The 24398-nt window shown below is 45.5% G+C and overlaps 1 protein-coding gene across 1 annotated transcript in view; it reads left to right on the top strand.

Annotated features, from left to right (window-relative positions):
- Nucleotides 1-13266: 13266 nt before the first annotated feature.
- Nucleotides 13267-24398, top strand: part of naf1 (nuclear assembly factor 1 homolog (S. cerevisiae)) — a 282046-nt gene continuing 270914 nt past the window's right edge. Inside the window, exons 1-2 of the mRNA XM_078540728.1 lie at nucleotides 13267-13349; nucleotides 22185-22828. Coding sequence (XP_078396854.1) covers nucleotides 22203-22828 — 626 coding nt within the window. The 5' untranslated portion in view covers nucleotides 13267-13349; nucleotides 22185-22202. The remainder of the gene's footprint in view (nucleotides 13350-22184; nucleotides 22829-24398) is intronic.

Below are 24398 nucleotides of genomic sequence, written 5' to 3'. Positions count from 1 at the left end.
TGCGGATGCTGGAAATCTGAAACAAGAACAAAAATTGTTAGAAAAACTCTGACAGCATCTGTGGAGACAAAGAGAGTTAACATTTCAAGTCCATATGACTCTTCTTCAGAACTAAAGAGTAGAAATGTGGTGAAATATAAACTGTTTAAGGTGGGTGGGACAGGTGAAGCTGGTTAGAAGGCCAGTGATAGGTGGAGGCTAAGGAGAGATTGCAAAAGATGTCATAAACAAAAGGTCGAAGGGGTGTTGATGGTGGTGGTACTGGCTAAAGGAGGTGCTAATGGTGACATTAAGAATAGAAAGCAGGATGAGCCATTGACAGATGGCCCTCGTGGAGGTAGGGTGGGGGGAGGGGATGGTGTGGGGGAAAAAGATTGAAATAGGCTAATAGGTGGGGATAAAACAATGAATGGAAATGCACTTTTTAAATAATAATAGAAATAGATGGGAAAATATATATATATATGTATGAAAATTTAAAAATAAATATTTGAAAAAAGGGGATCAAAAAAGGGTGAGGATGGAGGAGAGAGTTCATGATCCTAAGTTGTTGAACTCAATGTTAAGTCCGGAAGGCTGTAAAGTGCCTAATTGGAAGATGAGGTGCTGTTCCTCCAGTTTGCATTGAGCTTCACTGGAACATTGCAGCAGGCCAAGGACGGACATGTGGGCATCAGAGCAGGATGGTGTGTTGAAATGGCAAACAACAGGAAGGTCTGGGTCATGCTTGCGGACAGACCGAAGGTGTTCAGGGGGAGGCTGTGGCATAGTATTATCATTGGACTAGTATTCCAGAGACCCAGGATAATGCTCTGGGGACCCAGGTTTGAATCGCACCATAGCAGATGGTGAAATTTGAATCCAATAAAAACCTGGAATTAAAAGTCTAGTGATGACTATGAAACCATTGCTGATGGTTGCAAAAACACACCTGGTTCACTAATGTCCTTTAGGGAAGGAAATCTGCTGTCCTTACCTGGTCTGGCCTACATGTGACTCCAGACCCACAGCAATGTGTTTGACTCTTAAAAATTCTCTCCGAGCAAATAGGGATTGGTACACCAAATAGAAGGTGTGGCTATGGGTACCTGCATTGCCCCAGTTATGGCTGTCTCTTTATGGGGTGTGTGAAATATTCTTTGTTCCAGTCCTGCTCAGGCCCCCACCCACAACTCTTTATTCGGTACATCGATGACTGTTTTGGTGCCACTTCATGCTCTCGTCTAGACCTGGAAAAATTTATCAATTTTGCTTCCAATTTCCACCCCTCCATCACCTTCACACATGGTCCATCTCCGACACTTCCCTTCCCTTCCTTGACCTCTCTTGCTCAATTTCTGGTGATAGGCTGTCCATCAATATTCATTACAAGCCCACCGACTCCCACAGCTACCTCGACTATGGCTCCTCACACCCTACTTCCTGTAAGGACTCCATCCCATTCTCTCAGTTCCTTCACCTCCGTTGCATCTGTTCCTGTTAGGGGGAAATTAAAAATGCTAAAAGAGAATACAGTAAGAGTTTACTGAAAAACCCCTAAAATCTCCAGGTAGACATGGCTGCTAAATATATTAAGAGTTGAAGATTACCAGATGAACATTGCACAGCCTTGAGAGTCAGACTAGAGACAAAAAGTATGACATAAATTAGATTACATGTACTCCCCATTCACGTAGGGAAGGGGCTGATGGTTTTAGCTTAGATATGGGCAGACATACAATGGACAAAGAGGGGGCTTTGATGAAACACAAGCAGTCTTGAGTTGTGAGAACCAAAGTCTTTGCATTCGTGTTTTAATTTTGATTGGATAATATAATTATGTATACATCCTTTAGAATAATTGGTTAGCAAAATCACATGTTTATGTACTTAATAGCATAGAGTTAGCAGGGACCGGTGTGTCGGTTACCGATTGGATGTATTCAAATGTACTCAAATGTGTTATGATAAGAAAAAGTACAAAAGTAATGAAATGTAATCAATCTGGGAGCTGCGTCTTCATTCTTAGGAATGAGTGTGGCTCCCTTGCATATGCTTAAATAAAACCTGTTAAAGGAAGCCTGAGTCTCTGTGGTTACTGCATGATCAGAGACTATAACTTCTCCTCTTTAATTGGCCTATGTGATAGTTGCGAGATTGGAGGGTGTACCTTCTTCAGTTCCGATGATGCTAATTTCCAAAATGGTGCTTCTGACATGTCTTCCTTCTTCCTTAACTGACATTGTAACTAGCAGGATAGATAAGGGGCAACAAGTGAATGTGATGTATTTGGATTTTCAAAAAAAAATTTCATAAGATGCCACAAGGGGTTATTATACAAAATAAGGGCTTGTGGGGTTAGGGATAAAGTGGTATAGATTGAGCATTGGACAGAAAGCAGGGAGTAGGAACAAACAGGTTATTTTCAGGATGGCAGGCTGGAACTATCGGGGCACCATAAGTATCAGTGTTTGGGCCTCAGTTATTAACAATCTGTATCAATGGCTTAGAGGATGGGACCAAGTGCAATGTATCCAAGTTTGCTGACAATGAAAAATTAAGTGGGAAAGTAAGCATTGAGAAGAACGCAAAGAAGCTACAAAGGAATTTCGACAGGTGGAGTGAGTGACCACAGTAGATAAAATACAATGCATCAAGTGATGGAAGAGATTATCAACAATGCTATCAAGCAGCACTTGTTTAGCAATAATCTGCTCACTGATGCTCAGTTTGGCTTCCGCCAGGGTCACTCAGCTCCTGACCTCATTACAGCCTTGTTTCAAACATGGATAAAAGAACTGAACTCCAGAGGTGAGGTAAGAGTCACTATCCTTGATATCGAGGCAGCATTTGATCAAGTGTGGCATCAAGGAGCCCTAGCAAAACTGGAGTCAATGGGAATCAGGGGGAAAACTCTGTGCTGGTTGGAGTCATACCTAGCACAAAGGAAGATGATTGTGGTTGTTGGAGGTCAATCATCTCAGCTCCAGGACATCACTACAGGAGTTCCTCAGGGTAGTGTCCTCAGCCCAGCCATCTTCAACTGCTTCATCAGTGACCTTCCTTCCATCATTAGGTCGGAAATGGGGATGTTCGCTGATGATTGCACAATGTTCAGCGCCATTCGTGACTCCTCAGTTACTGAATCAGTCCATGTCCACATGCAGCAAGACCTGGATAATATCCAGGCTTGGGCTGACAAGTGGCAACTAACATTCACGCCACCTTCTCAAGGGCAGTTAGGGATGGGCAATAAATGCTCGCCTAGCCAACATCACATGAACAAATGAAAAAAATTGTGAAGTTATCCAATTTAGTCGGAAATATTAAAAAATAAGATTCTTTTGAATGGAGAGACTAAGAAATGTTTGCATTCAGAGGGAGCTGGCTGTCCTTGTACATGAATCACAGAAAGTTAACGTGAATATACAGTAATCAATTTGGAAATCAAATGGTATGTTAGCCTCTATTACAAAGACATAAGAGTGAGACCGTCTTACTGTAATTGAATAGGCTGTGGTAAGATCCCACCTGGTGTACTGTGCATAGCTTTGGTCTCTAACGAAGGATATACAGTACAGTGTCTCATATCTGGTTGTTCAAAAACCGGACCTTTTAGAATGTGCCTTGCATCAATTTTAATTCAGTAAAAAACTTACCTGGACAATTTGGCTAAGTGCTGCATTGGCGCGGTGTGGCACCTGACTAGTTATCCTCTTCCCACACTCCGAGCAACCCTCGACCCACTCGATTGGAAATATATTCCCCGGAATTTAGAAGAATAAGAAGTGGTCTCATTGAAACATATAAAGTTCTGAAAGGCTTCTTAAATTCTGATAAATGTTTAAAGAATATTTCCCCAGGCTGGGGCTTCTAGAACTAAGGATCGCAGTCTCAGAGTAAGGGGTCAGCCATTTAGGACTGAGATGAAGAGACCTTTCTTCACTCAAATTGATGTGGGTTTTTAGAATTCTCTACCACACAGAGCTATGGATGTTCACTCATTTAGTTTATTCAAATTAAAGGTCAACAGGTTTTTTTGGACATCTAGAATAGATTAAATGCTTAAATACTATGGATTTAGAAATGACATTTGAATTGCTAACCAGTAAAACACAGGGAAATAACTGTTCTTATCTGAAAAAGTCTCATTGATATCACGTGGAGTGAATCAAATTGGCTGAAGACTGGCATCTGTGATGCTGGAGACCTCCGGAGGAAGCTGAGGTGGATCATCCACTCGGCACTTGACTGAAGATTGTTGCGAATGTTTCAGCTTTATCTTTTGAACTGATGTGCTGGGCTCCTCCATCATTGTGGATGGGGATATTTGTGGAGCCACCTCCTCCAGTGATTTGTTTAATTGTCCACCATCATTCATGACTGGATGTGCCAGGACTGCAGAGCTTAGATCCGATCCGTTGGGTGTGGGATCGCTTAGCTCTGTTTGTCACTTGCTGCTTATGTTGTTTGGCATACAAGTAGTCCTGTGTTATAGCTTCACCAGGTTGACACCTCATTTTTAGGTATGCCTGGTGCTGCTCCTGGCATACCCTCCTGTACTCTTCAATGAGCCAGGCTTGATCCCCTGGCTTGGTGGTAATGGTGGAGCGGGAGATATGCTGAGCCATGAGGTTACAGATTGTGTTCGAGTACAATTCTGCTGCTGCTGATGGCCCACAGTGCCTCATGGATGCCCAGTCTTGAGTTGCTAGATCTGTTCGAAATCTATCCCATTTAGCATGGTGGTAGTGCCACACAGCACGACGGAGGGTATCCTCAATGTGAAAGCAGGACTTCGTCTCTACAATGACTGTGCGGTGGTCACTCCTACTGATACTGTCATGGACAGATATATCTGCAGCAGGTAGATGGTGAGGATGAGGTCAAGTATGTTTATCCCTCTTGTTGGTTCCCTCACCACCTGCCGCAGACCCAGTCTAGCAGCTTTGTCATTTAGGACTCGGCCAGCTTGGTCAGTAGTAGTGCTACAGGGCCACTCTTGGTGGTGGACATTGAAGTCCCCCACCCAGAGAACATTCTGCGCCCTTGCCATCCTCAGTGCTTCGGTACGTGGTAATCAGCAGGAGGTTTCCTTGCCCATGTTTGACCTGATGCCATGAGACTTCATGGGGTCCAGAATCGATGTTGAGGACTCCCGGGGCAACTACCTCCTGACTGTATACACTGTGCCACCACCTCTGCTGGGTCTGTCCTGCTGTTGGGACAGGACATAGCCAGGGATGGTGATGGTGATGTCTGGGACATTATCTGTAAGGTATGATTCCATGAGGATGACTATGTCAGGCTGTTGCTTGACTAGTCTGTGAGACAACTCTCTAAATTCTGGCACTAGCCCCCAGATGTTCGTAAGGAGGACTTTGCAGGGCTGACAGGGCTGCGATTACCGTTGTCGTTTCTGGTGCCTAGGTCGATGCTGGGTCGTCCATCCGGTTTCATTCCTTTTTTGTGTCTTTCTAGCGGTTTGTTACAACTGAGTGGCTTACTAGGCTATTTCAGAGGCATTTAATAGTCAATCTCATTGCTGTGGGTCTGGAGTCACATGTAGGCCAGACCAGGTAAGGGCGACAGATTTCCTTCCCTAAAGGGCACTAGTGAACCAGATGGGTTTTTACAACAATCAACAATGGTTTCATGGTCATCATTAGACTTTTAATTCCAGATTTTTATTGAATTCAAATTCCACCATCTGCCATGGAAGGATTTGAACCCAGGTTCCCAGAGCTTTACCCTGGGTCTCTGGATTACTAATCCAAATACAAAAGTAGGGGGGTAGTACTTCAATTATACAGATAACTAGCGAGAGCACATCTGGAGTACTGTCTACAGTATTGGTTGCCTTATTTAAGGAAGGATGTAAATGCATTGGAAGCAGCAGAGAAGGTTTTTCAGACTAATACCTGGAATGGGTGGGTTGGCTTATGAGGAAAGGTTGGTCAAGTTAGGCTATCTGATGGAGTTTAGAAGAGTAAGAGGCGACTTGATTGAAACATATAAGATCCTGATGGGTCTTGACAGGGTGGATGTGGAGAGGATGTTTCCTCTTGTGAGAGAATCCAGAACTAGGGGTCACTGTTTAGAAATAAGAGGTCACTCATTTAAAACGGAGATGAGATGAAACTTTTTCTCTCAGAGGGTTGTACGTCTTTGGAACTCTCTTCCTGAAAGGGTGGTGGAAGCAGAGTCTTTGAATATTTTTAAGGCAGAGGTGGATAGATTCTTGGTAAACAAGGGGGTGATAGGCTATTGGGAGTAGGCGGGATGCAGCTTTGAGGTTACTATCAGATCAGCCATAATCTTATTAAATTGCAGAGCAGGCTCGAGGGGCTGAATGGTCTACTCCTACTCCTTGTTTGTGTAAATGCTTCTGAAATTTTCACCCCTTGGACACTGAGTGCAAACTAATGAGCGTTTTAGTGGGCTGCAGAACAGTTGGACGACTGGGCACATTGTACAATCTCCTTACTAAAGCTGGCCATGGAGCAGTCACTAGTGGAGGTGCTCACAGCCTCTTGCAATGTCATCATTCAGGTTTGGACCAGTCTGCCCCATGGTTCAAGCTAACAGTGTAGCCTTGCAGTGTGGGTTAGGAGAATGCCTGTGCCTGAGCTGAGAGCACAGCATGCAGTCCAGTGGGTGAAGCTGCCGCTAATCGGTCAGGTGGGGTAGGGTGCAGATAGCTGGGGTCTCGGGAAGCCATATGGTGCACTAAACTCTGCCCATCGAAGTGGTGGCCAGCACTCTCTGGGATGCATTAAGGGACCTTCAGACTTAACCAAGAGAGGTTCTTAGAACACCTAAGCCAACCCACACATCTCCCTCTTGAGCATGGAGCCTGGTGAACTAGCTATATGCCTTGTGGCATACAGAGAGTGGAGACAAAGGAGAAGAGAACAACAGAGGTGCCTGGCTGGACAGAGGGAGGAGCAGCATCCCCAGGAAGAAGGGGTGTCTGGAGCTCCCACACATGCTGCTGAAGAGCCACAGCGAGATGTTGCTGGACAGTGCCTAGCTAGACCAAGGGTCTATAGTCGCCTTCTTTCATTCCTGCAGATGACCAAGAACAAATGTCGCTGAAGACTGCGCATGTCTAGGAAACTGCTTGGTCACATCTGCCAGTTGCTGCAGGATTTGGCGCCATAGATACATGGAGGACGTCCACTGCCTGTGGCCATGAAAGTGACCACAGAGCTCAATTACTACATCAGTGGCTCCTTTCAGTGCTCCACAGGTGACCTCTGTGGGATATCACAAGCCTCCATCCACAAATGCATCCATGAAGTCACGGATGCCATCTTCGTGAAGGTGCACAACTTTGTGCATTTCGTTTGGGACCAGGAAAGCCAGGATGCAAGAGCAATGGGATTTGCCTAGAACTCAGGCTTCCCACAGGTGCAGGGTGCCATCGACTGTACTCAGGTGCTGCTCAGATCCCCATCGCAACAAGTCGTCCATGACGTCAACCACAAGGGCTTCCATTCGCTGAATGTGCAGCTAGTGTGCGACCACCACAAACGCATCCTGCAGGTCTGCACACAGTTTCCAGGGAGTGTGCATGACTCCTACATTCTCAGTCAGTCTCAGAACCCTGACGTCTTCCAGGATCCACAGAGGCTGCAGGGTTGTCTTTTCAGGGACAAGGGCTACCCACAGAGGATGTGGCTGATGGAGCCCATGCGGCGGCCTCAGACTGCAGCAGAGCGAAGGTATAACGAGGCTCATGCTGCAACTCGCTCCTAGGTGGAGCAGTCCACCGGGATGCTGAAAATGAGGTTCCGGTGTCTGGACCGGTCTGGTGGAGCCCTGCAATATGGTCCACAGAGGGTGTCATGCATCGTCGTCGCCTGCTGTGCCCTTCACAACCTGGCGCTGTAACGGGGAGACGAGCTGGCTGAGGAGGAGGTGCAGGAGCTGGGGGTCACCTTGAAGGTGCTGAGAGCACACAGAGAGAATGATGGAACTCTATGATGCCTGCCCATGACATTCTGGCAGCAATGACAAGCACCATCGAGGTGCAGGCATCAGTAATGTGTCCAGGGAGTGTGAGGCCGGACCATCACTTTGGTCTGAAGGCTGCACAGAGCACAGGGAAGAGGCCCTGGACTGAGACACCTGCCTTTATCTTGTGCAGAAAGGTTTCACATCTGAGTGACACAAACACTGCTCATCAGAACAAGGAAGCCATGGGCAGGGAGACATTCGTGGGAGTTTATTTACAACAGTGAACATTATGTACAAGTGATTAATACCCTATCATGCTGCGCAACTATATCTTCTTAACTTTCCTAAACCTGCCGCTACGTCTTGGTGCTCACCCAACATCCACAGCAGCGGTGGAAGCAGTCCGCTGACTGCTACTGATGACCTTGATGGGCTGACCTCACTGTCAGCACAGGAACGGTTCAGATCCTTGCTGGCCAGCTGGATGGCTCTATTTTCAAAGTCTGTGAGGACGTTGATGTCAGGCATTCCTCCACCAGTCTGCAACCTCTCCTTGTTGTTATGGGCCAGCTTGTCCTGTATGAACAGAGATAGAGAGAGTGTAAACAGGACACCTGCCAGGCCAGATGGTAAGTATGCCTGGCATTTGTGGGTGGTGAGTGGTCTCCTGGACGGGATGAGGACAATGAAGGTGTGTATAAGAGAGTGAATGGTGATGTCCCTTGAATTGGCAATGAGTGAGGGCCCTGTGGATGTGTGCTGAATTTGTGAGTGTGTGAATTGAGAGTGATGAAAAGAGTAACTTACCCTGGCGGAAGGAAATCATTCATCCTTTTTCGGCACTGGGTGGCTGTCCTCTTTTGCAGGGCATTGGTGCTGAACACTGCTGCCGCCTCCTTCCATGCTGGATTGGTGATGTTGCTGCCCCTCCTGCAGCCAGAGCAGGGGTAGAGAACATCACGGCAGGCCACCACGTGTCCAAATGGTGCTTGAGGGACCCATTATTAAACTGGGGGTGGGTGCAGCCTTCTTGCCTTTTGGTGCCATGTCTTCTTTGCAGCAGCCTTTGTCTGGAAGCACTAGGAGGTGTTCATGTGGTTGCACTTTAAATTTGGCGCCTGGCGTGATGAAGCAATGAGGTGATGGCATGGCGGGTGAATGAGAGCTTGCCCACCATTGAAATGGCGTGTTTCCTGGGAAAGCATTATTAATGAGGCGGAATTGGGCCGATATGGTGTGGAAAGCTACCATTGTGGCTGGTGAGGAAAAATGTCCTTTTTCCCGCCCACTACCGCGCTTTGTGCAAATCTGGGATGATTCTGCACCCTGGGTCTAGTAATGCGTCTACGAACGATGGATCTGTGGCGTTCTTTCTCTGTGTATGAAGGAGCCCGTGCCGCCCCTTGGTCTTCAGGGTCCTGCTCCTCCCTCAGGCGAGCCAGGCACCTTCGTCACATTCTTCTCCAACTTCTCTGCTGCCTATAAGCAATGAGACAGACAGTGAGATCACCAACTCCATGTTCCTGATGGTCTCCTCACTGCAGTATCAAAGAGAGAGACACAAGGGTCAGCAATTGTCTCCTGAGGATCACTCTGGTTAAGTCATCACCTGCATTTGCCTCTAAAGGCCCTTTAACACATGTTGGAGAGTCCAGGCCACCATATGGTTGCCCAGTATTTAGTGCGCATGATGGCTCATCATACCCACACCCAGCATCGCCCTACACCACATGACTGAGTGGCACAGCTTCGGCCACTTGACTGCATCCTAAACTCTCATCTCAGGTGCAGGCATTGCCCTAACCTTTGCTGCAAGGCTTTGTGGTTTGCTTAGACCATGAAGGTGACTTTTAAATGTCTACTTAAACATAATGCAAGGGATTAGGAGCGCACCCCTCCATCAGTGTTCAATGGCCACTTTTCCCAAGGGGATCCTCAAGCTTGCCCAGTCGCCCAGTGGCTCTGCAGCACCATAGCACTCATTCAAGTTTGAAGTGTGCACGTGAGGGGTTAACAGTACAGGACTAATCATTGGCACTGTCAGGAATTAGTGCTGCTTGAGTGGGCACAGTTGCTTGACTAGCCTGACTCCAAGCATGCCAGTTGAGCTCAAGCTAAATGCTCTCAGCTGCGGAAGAGTGCTCATATTTGACATGTTTTGCACTTGCCCAGCCGTTTTCTTCCCCCCCCCCACCCCGCCCCGCCACTCCCCTGACATGTGTTTGTGTTCAAACGTCAGTCTGCGCTGCCATGACCCCCCCTGCACTGTTGCCCTTGCCCCGGGGTTCCCTTCTCCCCCTACCCCCTTGCACTGTCACCCTTGCCCTGAGTTCCCTTCTCCTCCTCCCCCCCCCTTGCACTATCACCCTTGCCCCGAGATTCCCTTATCCGCTTTCCTCCATGCACTGTAACCCTTTTCCCGAGGTTCCCTTCTCCCAGCACTGTCGCCCTTTCTCCGGCACCACAAGCCAGCCACGATGAAGCCGCTATGGAGACTTGCCTGTGACTCCCCCTGAATCAGTGTAGCCGCTTCCTTGCATTGGGATTATCGTGAGCGCTGCGCAAAGTTGTGTGCACTCACCTACGAATTTCCCTCTAAGTTCAGGTAGCCAGGTGCACGCCTTCTGAAGTAAATCACGCTATCGTGTAATCACGCCGATGTGGGCTTTAAATTTGATGTGGGGGTGATTCTGGCATATGGCCACAATAATGAGATGCAAATGCATTCAAATTAAGTTCCCAATGTTCGACAGCAGGAAACGCGGCCCACCATTGACGGGAGGAAGGGATAATCACTTCCTGGATTCACATCGTCAGGAATGCGCCTAGGGCCTTCTCATGAGATTCTCTGATCTCGCCACCGAACACGCCCATCATGATTGAGCGTGAAAAATCCCAAATAGTGATGAATTTGACTATGTCAAATGCCAGGAGACCAATGACAGCAAGAAAGCAAACCAGGGATAAGATCACCAGAAGGGTCAATACAATACCCACCATCCATGCCAAGGATCAGGAAAAAATTCCATTACATCAAAAAAGAAAACCAGCAAAAATCTAACTTTCAATTGCCAGGCATATGCGAGCGCAGGTGTTAAGACACAAAGTTCATGATATTGGCACTACCTGCAGAAGCTGTTGGCCTGAAAAGTTTGGAGGAGTTGAAAAACCATATGTCCCTGTGACATTGATAAGTGTTCTCCTTTTCTATTGTATGCTTTCCCATTGACCTTACAAAATGTATTCTGAAATAAAAATTGCCCTTATTTTTGAAGTAATCTGGTGTGCACTAGATAGAAATGAATAATACTTTGGGTTGTCATGCTCAATATATACAATAACCAACAGCAAAGTTTATCATAGAGAAAGTCTCCCAATGTGCTTCACAAACAGGAATGATTAGGGGACGGACAATGGTAGGATTGAAAATGATTTTATTTTTAGGTGATTAGGACCCAGGATAGGTCAGAGTGGGCAGGAGTTATGAACATGATATAGGCAAGTGGGTTTTGGACAAGTTGACATTTATGGAGAGCAGAGGATAGAAGATTGGAAAGGGTGACAAGGGAGAAATCAAAGTATACCAAATGCACGGATAAGTGTTTCAGTGATGCAGGTGCTAAGGTAAGGCCAGAAGCAAGCAATGTTACGAAGGTAGCCTTGTTTATGCATAGACATAGAACATGTGAACATATGAATTAGGAGTAGGCCACTCGGCCCTTCGAGCCTGCTCCTGCTCTGCCATTCAATAAGATCATGGTTGTTCTGATTGTAACCTTATCCCAACATTCCTGCCTACCCCCAATAACATTACATCCCCTTGTTAATCTATCTAGCTCTGCCTTAAAAATATTCAAAGACTCTGTTTCCACTGCCTTTTGAGAAAGGAGTTCTAAAGACTCAAAACTCTGAGAAAAAATTTCTCTTCGCCTCTGTCTTAAATGAGCGGCCCCTGATTTTTAAACAGTGACCACTAGTTCTAGATTCTCGAACATCCTTTTTTTTGTTCAGGCTGTGTGGGCTTCACTGGCTGAGCCAGCATTTATTGTCCATCCCTAGTTGCCCTTGAGGTGATGGTGAGTTGCCTTCTTGAATGCTCCAGTCCGTTTGATATAGGTACACCTGCAGTGCTGTCAGGAAGTTCTAGGATTTTGACCCAGTGACAGTGAGGAATATAGTTCCAAGTCAGGATGGTATATGATTTGGAGGGGAAATTGCAGGTGGTGGTGTTCCCATGCATCCCCTGCCCTTGTCCTACTAAGTGGTAGAGGTGGTGGGTTTGGAAGGTGCTGTCGGATGGGACCTTGTTGAGAATGGGTGCAGGTAACCTTTAACGTGAAGGCCTGTGCATGCAAAGAAATGGAAAGAAGATGTGGGAAGGTTGTGGGAGTTGCTGCAGTGCATCTGGTAGATGGTGCACATTGCTGCCACTGTGCATTGGTGGTGGAGGGAGTGAATGCTGAAGGAGGCGGATGGGGTGTCAATCAAGCGGACTGCTTTGTCCTGGACGGTGCCAGGCTTCTTGAGTGTTGTTGGATCTGCACTCATCCAGGCAAATGGTTCCTGACTGCATCTTGTAGATGGTGAACTGACTTTAGAGAGTCAGGAATTGAGTTACTCTCAGCAGAATTCCCAGCCTCTGACCTGCTTTTATTGCCACAGTCTTTATATGACTAGTCCAGTTCAGTTCTTGGTCACTGGTAACCCTCAGAATATTGATAGTTGGAGATTCAGTGATGGTAATGCCATTGAATGTCAAGGGGTGATGGTTAGATTCTCTCTTGCTGGAGATAGTCATTGCCTGGCACTTGTGTGACGCCCATGCCTGGATATTGTCCAGGTCTTGCTGCATTTGGACATGGGCTGCTTCAGTATCTGAGGAGTCGTAAATGGTGCTGAACATTGTGCAATCATCAGTAAACTTCTGACCTCATGGTGGAGAGAAGCTCATTGATGAAGCAGCTGAAGATGGTTGGGCCATTTAGACCGTCAGACCATACAAACCAAAACTTTTAATTGGTTGACTCTAAAAGAGTTACAAACCAAAACTGAACAGGAGCCAATAGTTGATCTATGTGTACAGATTTAGCTTCATAGCATTCCATTGATTACTCGTAACTTTTAATTTTAACGTCTTCACATTCTTCCAGTTTTTTTTCAAGAACATATGCTATTTTAGGGTGAAAGCAATTTGCACGTCTCTTACTTCAAAAACATATTCATCTTATCAGCATTCACTTGGAGAGGTTGTTGGAAATGCCCAGCTCTCTGCAATGGCACCACCAGCGATTGGCTGCTCTCGTCGTTTATGTCATTCTTCCGCGACGGAGGGTGACGTCATAATATGCGACAGCGCGTGTTCCCGGAGCTGGAGTTGGAGCTGGCGCTGGCGGTGGCGGGAATCCCGGGTAAGTTGTTATTTCGTTACAGGGGCAACATTGTAGCCAGGCCGGCTCAGTGATTCTCATTCCGCGGTGCCCATGTCTTTACAGCTATACTCCGTCAGATCATGTTTCTTACGCCTTATTTATACACTGAGCAGCGAGAGTAAGACTTTCCCATTGCTTTTAATTGGTAAGCACGTTGCTGTCCTAGTGGGGTTTATTTGTACATGCTGCTCCAGCTATACTTAATAAAAAGCTCAATCATCAGTGGCGTGGTACACGCTGTTTCATTTCCACTTATCTTTTTTGAATGACTAGAGTTCAACCCAGTATTATTGAGGTTTCTCCTTCGCCAATCCCACCTTGAGGGCACTCCTGTTCCTTCTCAAGTTTCTGATTAAAATAGAAGTACCAAAATTTTCTTTTTAGTAGTACGTGTATTTGATTGGTTGAACGTTCGAGGTAGAGAAAAAGATTGAGAAGTATGGCAGATTTTATTGCTTTATTCGTTCATCTGTGTTAGCTGTGGCTCAGTTGGTAACACTCGCCTGTGAGTCACAAGGTGTTCCAAAAATCTTGGTCGATACTCCAATACGGTACTGAGGGAGTGAGCACAAACATCTGGGCTGACACTCCAACATGGTACTGACGGAGTGAGCACAAACATCTGGGCTGACACTCCAACACGGTACTGAGGGAGTGCTATACTGTTTGAGGTGCTGTCTTTTGGATGAGATGTTGAACCAACTGCTGGATGTAAAGGATCCCATAGCTTTATTTTGAAAAAGGGAAGGGAAATCATCACTGGTGTCCTGGCCAATATTAATCCCTCGATCAACATCACAAAAACATATTATCTGGTCATTATCCTGTTGTTTGTGGGAGTTTGTTTTGTTCAAATTGACTGCTGCATTTCCTACGTCCCAATAGCGACTACACCCTTAAAGTTGTAAAAGTGCTTTGAGATCTGGTGGTTGTCAAAAGGGCTACATAAATGCAAATCTCTCTTCGTGTGATGTAAGTGTTGCCGGTAAGGCCAGCATGTGTTGCTCATCCCCAACTTCTCTTGGGAAGGTGATGAGCTGCTGCCTTGAACTGCTGCAATATGTGGTGTAGATATACCCACAGTGCTGTAGGGGAGGGCATTCCAGGATTTTGACCCAGTGCCAATGAAGGAATGGCAACATAGTTCCAAGTTAGGATTGTGTGAGACTTGGAAGAGAACTGACTGGTGGTGTTCTGCTGTCCTTGCTTTTCTAGGTAGTAAAGTTGAGGGGTTTGGAAGGTGGAAGGAAGCTTGGCAAGTTGCTGCAGTGTATTTTGCAGATGGTACACATGGCCCTGCATTCACCTTGCCATTTCTGATTTCTGCAGCTACTAATTTGCTCACCCACACCCTCACCTCAACCTTTGAGGCCCTTGTCCCTGTTAAAACTACTACACTCTCTCATCCTGGCTGCTTCCCCTGGAAAGACCTTCATTGCAGCTCCCTGAACTCTAAGGGTCTTTGAATGAGTTGTCACCCAAATTTGTATCCATTTTTCCCAAACTCCTAGTTTGAATTCCTCCAATCAGGTTTCTGATGCTGACAGTACTGAAGCACTTATTAAAATCACAAATGACATCTTATGTGACTGCCCAAGGCAGGCTATCCCACCTCTCCTTATCAAACTGTCTGCCACCTTTGATAGAGTTGATCACTGCAACACCTCTCCCCTGTTGTCTACCTGGTTCCATTTTGAGCTATCTAATCGTAGTCAGAGAATTGCCATCAATAGCTTCTCTTCCCATTCTTGCATTGTCACCTCTGGTCTCCCCCCAACGATCTGTCCTTAACTACCTCCTCTTTCACATCTAATGCTGCCCTTCAGGATGTTAATTTTCACATATATGCTGATGGCACCCAATTTTACATCACTACCTCTCTTGATTTCCCCCACTGTTTCTAAATTATCGGACTGCTGATGCGACATTCAGTACTGAGTGAACAGCAATTTCCCCCAATTAAGTATCATGAAGACCAAAGCCATAGTCTTTGGCTCTTGCTACCAACTCCATTCCCTAATCACCAACTCCACCTCTCTCCCTTGCACCTGTCTGGAGGCTAAAGCAGGCTGTTTTCATCCTCGGTGTCATATTTGACCCCAAGATGTGTTTCCAACCACGTATTCCTGCTATCACTAAGACTGCCTATTTCCAAGTGCGTAAGGTCGCCTGCCTCTGCGCTTCTGTTGCTGAAACCTCATCCATACCTTTGTTACCACTAGACTTGACTATTCTAACATACTGCTGGCCAGCCCCCTCATTCTGCCCTCTGTAAGCTTGGCTATCTAAAACTCTGCTGCTCCTGTCCAAACCAGCATCAAATTCTGTTCATAAATTCTGTTTGCTAATCTCCACTGGATGCTGGTTAAGCATTGTCTCAATTTTTTAAACTCTCATCCTTGTTGTCCAATCCTTCCAAGTCCTGGCTCCCCACTATCTCTGTAATCTCCTCCAGTCCCACATCCACAAAGTTATCTGCACTCCCTTAAGCCTGGCCTGCTAAGTATCCACGTTGTTCATCACTCCATGTGGCTATGGCTTCAGCTGCCTGGACTCTGGAATTCCTTACTAAATCTCTTTGCCTCTCTAAACTTGCGTTCCTCCTTTTAATACACTCCTTAAAACCTTTCACTTTGACTTAACTTTTGGTCATCCATAATATCTCCTTATGTGGCTTGCTGTCATAAGTTATTTTATAAGCACCGTGGGACATTTTAAAGATATTGATTTAAAGCTTAATTGGGTGATCCAACATCGAATGCTCATTGTGATGCAGTACATAACTTTTTGGTTTCATTTTACCTGTGGTTTGTAAAATAAGTGAGGTTACACAAATAATTATTTCTTCATGGTGGATGCATAAACACAGACGTCAGAGAAGGTTGGAAAGAGTAGTAAGCCTGAAGATTGGGAGTGTATTAGAAACCAGCAAAAGGCAACCGAAAGCTGATTTCAACAAGGAAAAAAATAAAATGGGAATAAACTAACCAGGAATATAAAAGTGGGTTGTAAGAGCTTTTACAAGCACATAAAAAGCAGAGACAGGAGAAATTATCATAGGGAATGATGAAATGGCAGAGATATTGAACAAATATATTGTCTGTCTTCACAATAGAAGACACAAATTACATACTAGGATTAGGACTAATAAGTTTCAGGAGCTTGAGGTAATTAATATCAACAGAGCAAAAGAACTTGAGAAACTTAAGGAATAAACGCCAACAAATCCCTCGGACCTGAAGGTTACATTCTAATGTCCTAAAAGGGGTAACCAGAGCATCCACTATCTCTGCAGCTATGATTTTCCAAAATTCCCTAGATTCTAGAATTGTCCGAGCAGATTGCAAGTTACTAAAAGTAACACCCCTATTCAAAAAAAAAAGCAAGATAGAAAACTGGGAACTAAGGACCAATTAACCTGACATCAGTCATCAGGAAAATGCTGAAATCTATTATCAAGGAAGCATTTAAAAATGCACTTAAATCCTAGAATGATCAGACAAAGTGACATGGATTTATGAAAGGGAAATCATGTTTGACCAGCGTATTTGTGTTTTTTGAGGATGTAGATGAAGGACAACTGGTAGATGCCGTATACTTGGATTTCCAAATTAGATAATGTGTTATACAAAAGCTTATCTTCAGTTTAAAGATAAGGCCTCATGGAGCTGGGGTAATACATTAGCATGGATGGAGCATTAGTTAACAGAGGAAGCAGTGTAGGAATAGTGGCAGGCTGTGGCTAGTGCTGCAAGGATCAGTGCTGGGACTTTAGAAATTTATAATCTATTTTGTCACTTAGATGAGGAGACCAAGAGTAATGTTTCCAAGTTGGTTGTGGATACAAAGTTAGGTAAGAATGTAAGCTGTGAGGTGGACACACTGTCTGACGAGATATAGGTAGGCTAAGTAAGTGGCCAATACAGTGGCAGATGGAATATAATGTGGGAAAGCACGAGGTCATTTCCTTTGGTTGTCAGAATAGAAAAGTGGAATATTGTTCATAAAGGTGTGAAACTTTGAAATGTTGTTCAAGGCGATGTGGGCGTACTGGTACAGGCAACATAAAGTTAGCATGTAGGCACAGCAAGCAATTCGGAAGGCAAATGGCATGTTGACCTTGTACTCCAATCCTTTTGCAATCAAGAATAATAACGTCTTATTGTAATTGGCGAATTTGGTGAAGTCATCCCTGGAATACTGTGCTCAGTTTTGATCTCTATCTCCTGCTTGGAGGCAGTACAGCAAAGGCTCACTATACTGGCCCCTGGTATAGGAGGGCTGTTCTATGATGAGAGCCTGAACAAATTGGGCCATTACTGTTGAGATGAAAAGATTGAGAGCTGATCTCCTTGAAGCATATATCATGCTCCAGCATATTATGAACTCTGTCAATACTTTTATATTTTTAAAAACCACAAAAGGTTAAAAAAAAGATGGCAGCCTGAGAATCACCTGACTTCTCTTGTGGATTGAAACACTCCCCTGTATCAAGGAGGAACAAAAGGAATATTCCAGACCGATGTTGACTCGATACGTTTTCCCTGAAATTAATTCAATATGTTAATTGAATGTGTCATTCGAATACAGCTAGCTATCTCAAACTCTCAAGGTGTGAAAGTCATCACACAGGATGTATAATTGACCTGGCCACCCACCTTATTTGGAAAAGGATTTTGGATTTTTAATGGGTCACAGGCATGAGTCATACGAATTAGAAGCAGGAGTAGGCCACTCGGCCCTGTGAGCCTGCTTCGCCATTCAATAAGATCATGGCTGGTGTGAATGTAACCTCAACCCCACATTCCTGCCTACCCCTGGAAACCTTTCACCCCCTTGTTAATCAAGAATCTATCTAGCTCTGCCTTAAAAATGTTCAAAGACTCTCCTTCTACTGCCTTTTGAGGAAGAGAGCTCCAAAGACTCACTACCCTCTGAGAGAAATAATTTCTCCTCTTTGTCCTAAATGAGCGACCCCTAGCTCTAGATTTTAACACAAGAGGAAATATCCTCTCCACATCCACCCTGTCAAGACCCCTCAGGATCTTAAAGGTTTCAATTAAGTTGTCTCTTACTCTTCTAAACTCTAGTGGATACAAGCCTAACCTGTCCAGTCTTTCCCCATAAGTCAACTTGCCCATCCCTGGCATTAGTCTAGCAAACCTTCTCTGAACTGCTTCTAATGCATTTACATCTTTCCAGATATGATCTCAGCAATGCCCTGTACAGCTGAAGCATAACCTCCCTACTTTTGTGGGTCTGACAGCATCTGCAGAGAGGAGCACAGTTAACGTTTCGAGTCCGTATGACTCTTCAATAGAACTAAGGAAAAATAGAAAAGAGGTGAAATATAAGCTGGTTTAAGTTGGGGGTGGGACAGGTAGAGCTGGATAGAGGGCCAGTGATAGGTGGAGATAGCCAAAAGATGTCATAGACTAAAGGACAAAGGGGTGTTGAAGGTGGTGATATTATCTAAGGAATGTGCTAATAGGTGACATTAAGGGTAGAAAGCAGGACGAGCAAGGTACAGATAGCCCTAGTGGGGGTGGGGTGAGGGGAAGGGATCGAAATAGGCTAAAAGGTAGAGGTAAAACAGTGGATGGAAATACATTTAAAAAGAATGGAAATAGGTGGGAAAAGAAAAATCTATATAAATTATTGGAAAAAAGGGGGATTGGAAAGGGGGTGGGGATGGAGGAAAGTGCTCATGATCTAAAATTGAACTCAATATTCAGTCCGGAAGGCTGTAAGGTGCCTAGTCGAAAGATGAGGTGCTGTTCCTCGAGTTTGCGTTGAGCTTCACTGGAACAGTGCAGCAGGCCAAGGAGGGACATGTGGGCATGAGAGCTGGGTGGAGTGTTGAAATGGCAAGCGACAGGGAGGTCTGGGTCATGCTTGCAGACAGACCGAAGGTGTTCCGCAAAGCGGTCACCCAGTCTGCGTTTGGTCTCTCCAATGTAGAGGAAACCGCATTGGGAGCAGCGCATGCAGTAGACTAAATTGAGGGAAGTGCAAGTGAAATGCTGCTTCACTTGAAAGGAATGTTTGGGCCCTTGGACAGTGAGGAGAGGGGAAGTAAAGGGGCAGGTGTTGCACCTTCTGCGGTTGCATGGGAAGGTGCCATGGGAGGGGGTTGAGGTGTAGGGGGTGATGGAGGAGTGGACCCGGAGGGAATGATCCCTGCGGAATGCCGCCGGGGGGGTGAAGGGAAGATGTGTTTGGTGGTGTCAACATGCTGGAGTTGGCGGAAATGGCGGAGGATGATCCTTTGAATGCGGAGACTGGTGGGGTGATAAGTGAGGACAAGGGGGACCCTATCATGGTTCTGGGAGGGAGAGGAAGGTGTGAGGGCTGATGCGCTGGAGATGGGCCGGACATGGCTGAGGGCCCTGTCAACCACCGTTATTTAGAAAGCCTCTGACGCTCCCCTTCCCTTCCTTGACCTCTCTGTCTCAATTTCTGGTGATAGACGGTCCACCAATATTCATTACAAGCCTACCGACTCCCACAGCTACCTCGACTACAGCTCCTCACACCCCGCTTCCTGTAAGGACTCCATCCCATTCTCTCAGTTCCTTCGCCTCCGTCGCATCTGTTCTGATGATGCTACCTTCAAAAACAGTTCCTCTGACATGTCCTCCTTCTTCCTTAACCGAGGTTTTCCACCCACGGTGGTTGACAGGGCCCTCAGCCGTGTCCGGCCCATCTCCCGCGCATCCGCCCTCACACCTTCCTCCTTCCCAGAACCATGATAGGGTCCCCCTTGTCCTTGCTTATCACCCCACCAGCCTCCGCATTCAAAGGATCATCCTCCGCCATTTCTGCCAACTCCAGCATGATGCCACCACCCAACACATTTTCCCTTCACCCCCACCTGGCGGCATTCTGCAGGGATCGTTCCCTCCGGGTCCACTCCTCCATCACCCCCTACACCTCAACCCCCTCCCATGGCACCTTCCCATGCAACCGCAGAAGGCGCAACACCTGCCCCTTTACTTCCCCTCTCCTCACCATCCAAGGGCCCAAACACTCCTTTCAAGTGAAGCAGCATTTCACTTGCACTTCCCTCAATTTAGTCTACTGCATTTGCTGCTCCCAATGCAGTTTCCTCTACATTGGAGAGACCAAACGCAGACTGGGTGACCGCTTTGCGGAACACCTTCGGTCTGTCCGCAAGCATGACCCAGACCTCCCTGTTGCTTGCGATTTCAACACTCCACCCTGTTCTCATGCCCACATGTCCGTCCTTGGCATGCTGCATTGTTCCAGTGAAGCTCAACGCAAACTGGAGGAACAGCACCTCATCTTCCGACTAGGCACTTTACAGCCTTCCGGACTGAATATTGAGTTCAACAATTTTAGATCATGAATTCTCTCCTCCATCCCCACCCCCTTTCCAATCCCCCTTTTTTCCAATAATTTATATAGATTTTTCTTTTCCCACCTATTTCCATTCTTTTTAAATGTATTTCCATCCATTGTTTTACCTCTACCTTTTAGCCTATTTCGATCCCTTCCCCCCACCCCACCCCCACTAGGGCTATCTGTACCTTGCTCGTCCTGCTTTCTACCCTTAATGTCACCTATTAGCACATTCCTTAGATAATATCACCACCTTCAACACCCCTTTGTCCTTTAGTCTATGACATCTTTTGGCTATCTCCACCTATCACTGGCCCTCTATCTAGCTCTACCTGTCCCACCCCCCCCCCCCCCCCCCCCCACCTCTCAACCAGCTTATATTTCACCTTTTTTCTATTTTTCCTTAATTCTGTTGAAGAGTCCTACGGACTCAACGTTAACTGTGTTCCTCTCCGCAGATGCTGTCAGACCTGCTGAGTTTTTCAAGGTATTTTTATTTTTGTTTTGGATTTCCAGCATCTGCAGTTTTTTACTTTTATCCCTACTTTTGTAATTAATTCCCCTCACAATAAATGATAACATTCTATTAGCTTTCCTAATTACTTGCTGTACCTGCAGACTAACCTTTTGTGATTAATGCACTAGGACACCTGGATCCCTCTGAAATGAGCTCTACAATCTCTCACCATTTAAATAATAAGCTTTTTTTCCTGCCAAGATGAATGTTTCACATTTTCCCACATTATACTCCATTTGCCAGAAATTTGTCCACTCACTTAACCTATCTATGTCACTTTGTAGCCCCCTTCCATCCTCTTCACAATTTACTTTCCTACCTATCTTTGTTGTCAGTCAACTTAGCAACCATTCCTTTGGTCGAAGTCATTTATATAAATTTTAAAAAGTTGAGGTACCAGCACTGACCCCTCGTCACATCCTGCCATAAATAACCTCCTTTATTTTTAAACTCACCATAAATCTTGCTGCTGGGATTATTTAAATTGGGACAACCACTCTTGCAAGAAAATATACATGCACCTCACATACAAAATACATTGATCATGGTCAGTAAGAAAGCACACACAATCCTGTCTGTGACACATCGGAGATTCTGAAGGGGCTTTACACAGTACTCACTGAGAGGTTGTTTCCCCTAGCTGGGGATACAGAACATGGGACAGGGTGGTTGTGGATGCTTCATCATTGAGTTTATTCAAGACAGGCATCAATAGATTTTTTTTAATCTAAGGAACTTGAGGGATATGGGGTGTGGGCAGGAAAGTGGAGTTGAGGTAGTTGATCAGCCATGGTTTTATTGAATGTGGGAGCAGGCTAAAGGGGCTGAATGGTCTACTCTTGCTTCTATTTATGTTTTTACTGAATTAAGACTTCTTGTAAATAATGCTGTGTCATTCATGTTTGCATTTTGAATCCTTTCCTTTGTCTTTTCAGGTTTGATTTTGAGGAAGTATGACAGACCAAAGAGGAGATAAAGAAATTCAGCTCTGTCTCCAGACAGACACAGCTGAGAAGAAAGTGATCTCTGAGGGCAGTTTTTTGATGGAAAGCAATAATAATTTGGCTGCCAAACAATATGCGCTGCCAGCAGCAGAATTGTGCACTCAAGTGTGTAAAAGTGAATCCCTGATGGCTGTCTCTGAAGTTGGCGTGATAAAACAGACAGATTCTAAAGCTCAGCATGAACTGGGTGTTACATCTCCACAGTGCATTGCGAGTGAAGTTAATGGTAATGTAGTGCCTTGTGTAACTCTGGCAACATCTATTGCGCAAGGAAATTTGGATGCTGTTAAATCAAGTGAAGTTGACACCTCTGAGAAGTGTGATATTACATTAGTCAGTCCTGCCCCAGTCACTGGTGATCAAGAGATGGAGGTTTCAGTGTCTGCTCAGCTGGAGACTTTATCTTTTAAAAGATCACAATTGATATGCCAGGACCCAGAGCATACACAAGGCAAGCAGTTAGGCCAGAGTAGTGAATTCCCGTGGGTTGATGTTACGTTACAAGATGTTGCAGCTGATGAAGAAGACAGTGAAGACAATGCAAGCTCATCATCTGAAGACACTTCATCAGACAGGTGAGCATTCAGTGAAAGGAGCCGTTAATAAAATTTGCCAGATGGTATAACACTAAAATATTCAGTTTATTCCAGTGAAGAGGGCTTGTTTTATTCTTTCAAGAATGCGGTGGTGAGCAGCCTTTTTGAACTGCTGCAGCCCATGTGGTGGTCGGAAGGGAGTTCCAGGATTTTGATCCCGTGACAGTGAAGGAGTGGCAATATAATCCAAGTCAGGATCGTGTGGGCTCGGTGGGGAACTTGCAGGTGATGGTGTTCCTATGCACCTGCAGCCCTTGTCTTTCTCTGTGGTAGTGGTCGTGGGTTTGGAAAGTGCTGCGGTGTATCTTGTAGATTGTACACACTGCTGCCACTCTGCATTTCTGATGGAGGGAGTGGATGTTGAAGGTAAAGGATGAGGTACCTATCAAGGGGGTTATTTTATCCTGAATGGCGTCAAGCTTCTTGAGTGTTGTGGGAGCTCATCCAAGCAAGTGGGGAGTATTCCATCACAATCCTGACTTGTGCCTTGTGGACAGGCTTTGGGGAGTCAGGAGGGAAGTTACTCGTCGCACGATTCCTAGCCTCTGACTGACTCTTGTAGCCACAGTGTTTATATGCCTGGTCCAGTTCAGTTTCTGGTTGATGGTAACCCCCGGGATGTTGATAGTGGCGGAGGGGGGAGTTCAGTGATGTCATGTCATGTCATTGTAATAGCTATGTCATTGAATGTCAAGGGGAGATGGTTTATATTGTCTCTTGTTGGAGATGGTCATTGCCTAGTACTTGTGTGGTGTGAATGTAGCTTGCCACTTATTACCCCAAGCCTGAATATTGTCCAGGTCTTGCTGCATATGGACATGGACTGCTTCAATATGAGGAGTGGCAAATGGTATTGAACACTGTGCAATCATCAGCAAACATCCCCATTTCTGACTTTGGTGGAAGGAATGTCATTGATGAAGCAAAGGTTATTGGGGATAAGTGGGATGTGGACTTGGGGCCACAGTCAGATCAGCCATAACCTTATTGAAAGGTGGAGCAGGCTTGTTGTGGAGTATCTAAAAGACCTTCAACACAGTTGACTGCAGGTAGATTCAGCAGAAATTCTTTATTTCGTGCAAGTATGCACTTCTGGGAAATGCTCCTTCAGAATGCTCTAAAAGGCAATTCGAAGTTGCACAGTTTCTGTCAGATATTTACATAATCCTTTAGGTATCGCACCATTAACCCGCAATGTTCTTATCTTGTATGTCTAGTTGTTACATCTTTAATTCCGTATGAGTTTACAATATAAACACGGAACGACATGTTCATCACCTCTGTCATCACCACTGCAGTTCCGGAGGAATTTGTAGAATAATCACAGAATGACCTGATTGTTAGTATAAATGATGTTCCAAAATATGTACTTTGCTTATCTATCCTGACGTTTCACTGCAGTGTCTAGCATTCTGCATATCTTGACCCTGAGGTCAAGCTATTAGTTTATTAGAGTATAACTCATAGACCATTCATCAACTTATTTTATCCTGACCCAAAGGTCACAATCCTTTAGCTACATCGTGGACTGATCCATAGGCTAGTCATC

The sequence above is a fragment of the Cetorhinus maximus genome, chromosome 1, assembly GCF_964194155.1.
Source record: "Cetorhinus maximus chromosome 1, sCetMax3.hap1.1, whole genome shotgun sequence".
Classification (NCBI taxonomy): domain Eukaryota; kingdom Metazoa; phylum Chordata; class Chondrichthyes; order Lamniformes; family Cetorhinidae; genus Cetorhinus; species Cetorhinus maximus.
The sequence above is the reverse complement of the archived record's forward strand: the minus strand, read 5'-3'. Positions and strand labels throughout refer to the sequence as shown.